Source organism: Neomonachus schauinslandi, chromosome 16, assembly GCF_002201575.2.
Source record: "Neomonachus schauinslandi chromosome 16, ASM220157v2, whole genome shotgun sequence".
In the NCBI taxonomy this organism is placed as follows: Eukaryota; Metazoa; Chordata; class Mammalia; order Carnivora; family Phocidae; genus Neomonachus; species Neomonachus schauinslandi.
This window is the reverse complement of record NC_058418.1, coordinates 7330346-7338009: the sequence shown is the minus strand read 5'-3', so window position 1 is coordinate 7338009 and position 7664 is coordinate 7330346. Positions and strand designations below refer to the sequence as shown.

The 7664-nt window shown below is 54.7% G+C and overlaps 1 protein-coding gene across 1 annotated transcript; it reads right to left on the bottom strand.

Moving 5' to 3' along the window:
* Window positions 1-229: 229 nt before the first annotated feature.
* TULP2 (TUB like protein 2) lies at window positions 230-7303 on the bottom strand. Its single transcript, XM_021681250.1, has 12 exons — window positions 7272-7303; window positions 6761-6812; window positions 6225-6351; window positions 5528-5686; window positions 5170-5319; window positions 3851-3972; window positions 2876-3187; window positions 1877-1989; window positions 1240-1354; window positions 1056-1154; window positions 645-816; window positions 230-370 (listed from the first exon to the last, which is right to left on the bottom strand). Exons 1-12 carry the CDS (start codon window positions 7301-7303, stop codon window positions 237-239), a joined length of 1587 nt encoding a protein of 528 aa, XP_021536925.1. The 3' UTR covers window positions 230-236.
* Window positions 7304-7664: the final 361 nt, after the last annotated feature.

Sequence of the window (7664 nt, the reverse complement as noted above, 5' to 3'; positions counted from 1 at the left end):
TCTCCTTCATTGCAGAGGCGCATTTTAATTTTTTGTTAAGACCCTTCTCCCATGACTGTGAGTCCCGTGAAAGCAGGTGCTGCTGAAAACCCTACTCCCCTGGAGCACAGGACTGGGCACCCAGGCAGAGTATGATGGGTTGGTTATGAGTAAGGTGGAGCAAAAGAAGGCATGCGGGGGCCCTTTCTCCAAATGAGCAGGCACAGAAGCTGGTGAGGGCATGGTATTTCATTGGATTACTCACAGGCCAGCTTGCCACCGAAACTGGACAAGCAGACGGCAAAGGCTTGGAGCGGGCAAAGCGGGAAGCGGAAATCCATGGCGAACGTGTCTGCGGCCACGCGGCCGAACTGGAGCACCAGGTAGTCCGCTGAGGAGGAAGTCAGGAACTAAGTAAGCCTAGCCCCACTCCTCAACTCCCTCCCGCGGGCCTCTGAGCTTCGAGAACTACCCCTTCTCAGAGGCTGTGCGGCGCTCCCACTACGCCCAGAAACCCTGAGGGCCACTAAACTACAGTTCCCAGCAGGCTTTGCAACAGCGTGGAATCAGCCCTCCCTAGAAAAACGCTCAAGTGCTGATGGGAGAAGTAGTTCTCGTCCACTCATGCCTCCCTGGCCCAGGTAAACCGGTTCCTAGGAGCTCACGGTCATCCGGATGCACGATTTGGAAGTTCTTGACCGAGGCCCGAGTGACTCGACCATGAAAATCGAGTACGTACGCGCCGCTCTCGTCGCTCCACGACGGGGGTTTGTTTTGCAGCAGGACCAGGCCCTGGCGGGCCCCCCGTCGGAGGCGACTCAGTAGCGACTCCCGTTCCTATAAGATAGAGTAGGGGGCGTGGTTAACCAACCACCAATGAACGTTTTTCCTCCCGACGCAAAATTTTGCGTCCCTAATCTCTCCTCCTTGAGAAACATAAAAGCCTGACAAAGTCCATCTGGCTTCACATATGACCACCTGCAAGCCACGGGCACCCTTCTCCCTTAGGACCTAGGGCAGGTCCCCCAGACCTTCCTCCCCACTGATCCAGAGGTTCTCAACCTTAGCCAACTCACGTTTTGAGGCTGGACGCTGATTCTCCGGTTCTGGGAATCGAATCCTGGAATGATCACAGTCATTTTCCGGGGCCCTCCGAATCCCAAGACGTTGGTCTCCTGGGGGTATTATGCTCCAGTTGATCTGGCTCTTTCTCCCTCCCCACCGTCCTGCTTCATTCTCTCTTGTCTCCCAGACACTCACATAACACACAGCCCCCAGCTCCTCTCTGATGCGAGCGGTCTCCGGGACGAAATTCTTCCTTTCAGGATTCACCCCATTGTCAAAGATGGTGAACTTGGTGCCCAACACATTAGATCTGCTCCAGGAGGGGAGTGGTCAGAGTAAAAATAATGACTGTTTTTGCTGTACATTAAGTGCTCTCCCATGTCATGTCATCAACTCTTCCCATTAACCCTCTAGTTGGGACTTAAGTTCCGTGTTCCATGCATCTACAGTCCCAATCCCCTCTGTTTCTTTGATGAGTCACGACTTTTAGTCCCCTGCCTTTTAGGAAACTTATTCCCTCCCCCTAAGATGCAAGAATGCGTACATCACAGCCCTCTCCCATGGGAACTGAGGAGTCCCACCCTCTTGCCTCTCAAGAAGTCAAATGTCTCAAATGTCAACCTCTGTTCCAAAGCCCTTAGTTCTCTTATTCACACCCACCCTGGGGCTACCACCTGAAGATATACACAGTCCATCAATCCGTAAGACAAGAGGTCCTAGAGCAGGCAGAACTTGTGCTCTGTGGCCTGCTTGTCCCCTTCTCCCCCACCCCTCCCGGCACCCCCGAGGCCTCCTGCCACCTATTTCTCACACCTATCAGGGCTCTGCCCACCTGACTTTGCCCACAAAGTTGTCCCCATCCCGAGACAGGTCTTTGGGGTCCAGGGAAATGAGGTAATTCGAGGTTGTGCTCCTTTTTCTCTTGCGCCCAGCCAGGAGGAAGTGCTGTGGGTAGGAAGAACGGCCCATCAGAAACAGTTTCTGATATCTGGCTAGGGTTAGGGGCCCAAGACAAGGAAACACCGTGTCCCCACGGCAGAGGAGAGGGTAATGGAGCAAAAAGCATCCCGAGCCTTCCTGGGAGATGCGGTTCTCACTGAAGGAAGTCATCAGCTAGGTCCTGAAGGGGAGCTTCACGTCTTCATATCTCCGCCCCGCCATTCCTTCCGCCATTGGGTCCCGGGTCAGGGCTGAGCCCAGGCAGCGGTGAGCCTAACTGAGGCTAGGGAAGAGCCTCACTTGGAACATTGCAGCGGGACTTTGGGAGGCATTTCATCCGACAAAAGCAGGTCTAGCACTACTGAGTAGGGGGAAAGCCTCCTTTTGGGAGAGTGTCTTGAAGAGAGGCCTCCAGACCGAGGGGGAAACTAGCCAGATTGAGAGGAGCGTGATTTGGCTCTAGAATAGACAATCCACGAGGGGAGGAGCTTGGTTCCTAGGGGGCGGGACTTATCCGAGGATTGGGTAGGGGCCTGATAGATTAGAAGGCTCAGTGAGAGGCCGAACTTGGACAAACACAACGGGGCCAACACCTCGAGAGGGTGTGTAAGGGGTGAGGTTTTGGACCCTGAGACAGCGTGGCCTTACTTTGAGAAAGGTGGGCCCAACTCAAGAGTGGACGAGGCTTAGTTATGGGCTTGGTTAGGGCCTATGCTACTGCTAAAGTAGCCTAGTTCCGTGAAGGGCAGGGTTTGGCGTTGGAGTTTACAAGCCCTAGCTCAATGTCATCATTGAGCAAGGCCTGGATTCGTGAAAGTCTCGACCTCGCTCAGAAAGGGGCGGGACTTGCCACTGGGAGGTGGGGCTTGCTCGAGAGGGAGCCAGACCGTACCTCCCGGCCGTCGGGCGCCTCCAGGTAGAGACTGTAGAAGGGGAACATGCCCTTGTCTACGCCGCGCTTGTCGCGGCTGATGCGGCACTGCACCGTGCGGCCGCGCAGCGCCGGCCGCAGCACATAAGCTTCCATGTCCTCTCCCAGCCGAGGGCCTGGCGCGAGGGGAGGCGAGCGGGGTGAGCTCCCCACATCGCTGCTGCCCGCGCCGACCTCGCCTTCCGGGGTCTCGGACACCTCCTCTTTGGCTGCCGGTGGGGAGTTCCTCACTGTAGACTTCGACTCCTCTTTCTTCTCTGCCAAGTCTTCGCCCTAGTCCACGCGCCAAATTCAAATTGAGGTGGTTGAGACCCGCCTCCACCACGGGCTTACCAACTACTGATTGGCTGTGACAGCACAGGGTTACGCCCTCTCTCAACCATGTTTTCTGCCTATTGGTCAAACGTCTCGGCCACGTGCTGATTGGCCAGTACCTTCAAGGGGCCCGCGCAACCAAGCCCTCTTCATCTGTTCATTGGTCAGCACTAATAGCTGCCCTCTGAAGCCACGCCCACCTCATCTACCGGCTGGAGAATCTCTTTGAAAGCACTGTCCATTCAGCTAAAAGCAGTGTTGTTTCGGTCTAGATAACATATAATATGGCCCAGATCTCCCCACTTATCTTACTATTTATCTTACTTTCATTAACACCTGCGAGTACCAACTGTTGGCCCTCCCCCATCACTGTTTCACCCTTTCCAAACCTCGCTGCCTTTCGGTGGGCTGGATTTTAATGTATGTGCTTACATCGATTTAAACCCTCTAGATTGACTTCATAAATGGTACACACACAGAGACACTGATGGCCCAATCATAACAGGTTCCACCCACCAGTAAAAAGGGCCTCTGATTGGGCTGCAGAGTTTTAGACCCACCCTCTCTGGAGTCCGAAGCTAGCCCTTCTCCTATATTCTGATTGGCTGTGCCACCTCCCACCTTGTTGGAGGCTAAGTCTCCACGTCCCAGGTCATCATCCATGCCAGGGTTTGGTTCTGGACTGGCTGCCTCATATTCATCTCCAACATCTTGGGATTCACTCTCTTCCTCCGCACTGGCCCCTACGGGGTGGAAAGAGCCAGAAGAAAACTGGCTCAGGACACCTGGGTCCCAGGAGCTTGGGACCAGGTCACCAGTGCTAGCTGGTAAAGGCCAGATATCCTGGGTTTCTGGCCTCTCCTTATTACTCATCACACTCATTTGCCAGATCCTCCTCCTCCCCCATGTGCCCGGGTGTCTACACTGGCTGAGAAGTCTCTGACTGCCCTGGGTCTAAGGACAGGGTGGGGTTAGAGTCCTCCCTTTACCTTGTCCCAAAGAGCGCATCAGAGAGATTGGGAACTAAAATGGGAGGGAGGAATGGGGTTTGGGGTGATAATTAAGAGTCCTGTTATTGACTCGTTGGTCATGTCATGAGAATAGAAGGAATTGTCATACAATATTAAAAAATAACAGGGGCGTCTGGGTGGCTCAGTCGGTTAAGTGGCTGCCTTCGGCTCAGGTCATGATCCCAGGGTCCTGGGATCGAGCCCCACATCGGGCTCCCTGCTCGGCGGGAAGCCTGCTTCTCCCTCTCCTACTCCCCCAGCTTGTGTTCCCTCTCTCGCTGTGTCTCTCTCTGTCAAATAAATAAATAAAATCTTAAAAAAAAAAAAAAAAGAAAGAACAAGTAACGATGCTACAACATAGAAGAACATTAAAAACATGATAAGCAAAAGAAGCCAATCACGAAAGATCAAATACTATATTATTCTATTTAAGTGAAATGTCCAAACTGAGGGGGGATGGGGTAACTGGGTGATGGGCATTAAGGAGCGCACGTGATGTGATGAGCACTGGGTGTTATAGGCAACTGATGAATTATTGAACTCTACATCTGAAACTAATGATGTACTATATGTTGGCTAATTGAACTTAAATAAAAAATAAATAAACAAATGAAATGTCCAGAATAGGCAAATCTAAAGAGACAGTACATTAGTGGTTGCCTAGGGCTGGGAGAAATGAGGTGTGGGGGGCGGGGGGGTCACTGCTAAAAGGTACAGGGTTTCCCTCGGGATAATGATAATGTTCTAAAATTGATTGTGGTGATGGTTGCTCATCTCTCTAAATATACTAAAAACCATGGAATTGTAAACTTTAAATGAATGAATTGTATGGTATGTGAAATATATTTCAATAAAACTGTTACCAAAAAAGGGGGGAGGATCTGCCACATGGACCAGGGACCAGATTCCACCCAATGTCCCCGAAATTACCAGGTCGTTGGCGGGCTGGCCAACCCCTGCGTCGAGTCCCCGGACGCTCTTTATAAGGAGGTGGAGAAGCAGGAACATCCCCCACGGAGACTTCCTCCAACTCCGGATCGGAACTGTCTGGTAGCCAGGATAAGGGAGAGGGACTAGAGACTGGGATTTTGGGGGGTGGGAAGGCGGGGAAGGAGCCTGGAGATTCAGATTCCTGAGTGTTGGAGAAGGAGTAGTTTCAGGATCTGGACTCCTTGGTGTGAGGGATGACAGGGCCCGTGGGGGCCTGGACTCCTGGGTTCTTTGGAGAGCAAGGATTGAGGTTCCAGACTCCTGGATTCTGGTGGGAGTGCAGTTCTAGGGTATAGGCGGCCCAAGGACTCGAGATTACCTCCTTCTGTCGGCGATGCCAGTGGGCCACGCTCACCGCTGCCGTCTCCACCGCAGCTCACGATGCCCAGGGCACTGTGGGCACCAGAGCGCAGATGTGCCTCTGGCATGTACTCCTGGAGGAAAGGGTTCCCAAGGCCTGGGAGAAATTGCAGCGAAGCCCATTAACCCGATGTACAAATTCCAGTCCTCTGCGAAGATCCGCTCCCTCACTGACTCCCAGACACCATCCCTGAGTGACCGCCCAAACCCGGGAGACCCATTCAGAACGCAAAGTCCATCCTAAGGCTCAAGCAAGCACAGACTTGCAGCTAAACTGTTGCAAACTCTGTGCCTACACAGTCTCACACACGGCTCTCGGTCTCTCCGGGGACCTGTCTCTAAATTATCCCGGCCTCGCCCCCCGGGCTCTGTTAATTTCAGCCGTCACTCTCCCGAAATTGAGTCCCTGCCTTTTCCAGGGCCGCCCCCCCCAACCTCCCCCAGGCTCCGCCCCAGAGCTCTAGGAAGCCCAATCACGGGATTCTCTCGCGCCCCACCCTCTAGTCGGACCAGGCTCCACCCCCGCGCTCTCCCTGCTCCGCCCCTGAGCTCAGCCAGGTCCCGCTCCCGGGTCCCCAAGGGCCCTACACTGAGCTCTCCTTGGGCTCCTGCCCCACGCTAGAACTTTTCCTCACCCCTGTCACCCGCGAGGCGCTCCTCCCGCCTCCATGGTCGCCGGGGCCGCAGGGAAGCGTCGGGATTGGCCTGAACCATGAGGGGCTCTTGGCGCTTCCGCCGCTGCTTCTTCTCAAAGAGCCGCCGCTGCGGGAGTGGAAAAGGCGGGTGTGGGGGCCAGGAACCGGACGGGAAGACAGGGGTGAAGGAGGGCCTGGGGCAGGGGGAGGCATGCATGGGAGGGAGTCTGGGAGTCCAGGCTCTCAGTCCCTCAGCTCCTCCTTCCTCGGATCCAGGAGTCCTGGCACCCTGTCCCCTCCTCCCCCAGGACCTAGCAGTCCTGCCCTCCAGAAGGGCATTCTCATCATCAAGATTTGCTTCCTTAGGATCCCCAATTCCTATTTTCTCATTTCCCAATTGCAGACTTGAGGCTTGGAGAGAGTCAACGAGGACCAGGAGTCCCAGAGCAAATCTTGGGGGTGGTGCTCCTGGAAGCTCTGGAAGACTGAAGGGGCGGGGGGCTGGGGGGAGGTGGCAGGACTCCCTGGCATAGTACCTGCTGTTCCAGCTTCTGCAGCCTCATGGCGGCGAGCTCATCCCCCAGCGCCCTGAGAGAGGTGCAGGCTCATGGTGACAGCAAGCAGGGCACCCCCGCTGCGCAAGAGCCCCTCCTTCCCTTCTTTCTTCCTGCCCAACTTAGGGTTCTGAGCACTTGTGAGGTCACAGAAGGAGCAGAACCTGAGCCTGCTCCACCAGTTCTGAGGCTCTTTTTCCCCAGCATTGGCCTGTCTAGAATCCAGGAATCAGAGATCCCAGGCCCCTCCTGTCTCAGGATTCAGGAGTCCAGGCCCCCAGCCCGTCCTCTTTCAGACCCATGAGTCCTCATGTGTAGCTCCCTCCCTTCAGGACCCAGAAGTCCAGGCCCGCGCCCCTTACCACTAGGCTGATGGTGCTGAACCTGAAAACATGGTCATAAAGCCAGAATGGAGTGAATGTGGGCATAATCAAACTATAAGTTCCTCCTGGACCCCCATTTCCACCCCTGCGCATCCCCTTTCCCCACTCACTCTTTCTTCCACGTGTCATTCTCCTGAGACATTCTGGAGAAGCAGAATGAGGAGTCAGGACACAGACCAGTGGACCCAGGCAGCCCAAATTCCAGCACCTACTTGGTCAGGGACCCAGCAGCCTGTTTCCAGCTTTCATGACTTTGAGGGGCCCAGGAATCCAGTTCCCTCTCCCCCAAATAGTTAACTCTCCTTTGCGCAGGCATAGGAACTTAGGACTCTGGGCCCCAAACACTCGACCCCCATTGATCCCCCGATCTCCAGCACCCGCCTGCCTGGGATCCTGGCAACTCCTCTCCTGGTGCCTGCAAAGGCTTTTCACAGTCACGCCTCAGTACCTTGCCTCTCTGGCCAATTTCTAAACATACCTAACCCTCTCTTTAGCTGGGGACC

Bases quoted from the DNA above. Each gene is read 5' to 3' on its own strand.
- TULP2 (XM_021681250.1), bottom strand. From the start codon at position 7,303: ATGTCTCAGGAGAATGACACGTGGAAGAAAGA. The intron at 6,352-6,760 runs GTACTATGCCAG...CCACTCCCGCAG, and splicing joins TGCAGAAGCTGGAACAGCAG to CGGCGGCTCTTTGAGAAGAA. The intron at 5,687-6,224 runs GTGAGGAAAAGT...AATTTCTCCCAG, and splicing joins GCGCCTCGCGGGTGACAGGG to GCCTTGGGAACCCTTTCCTC.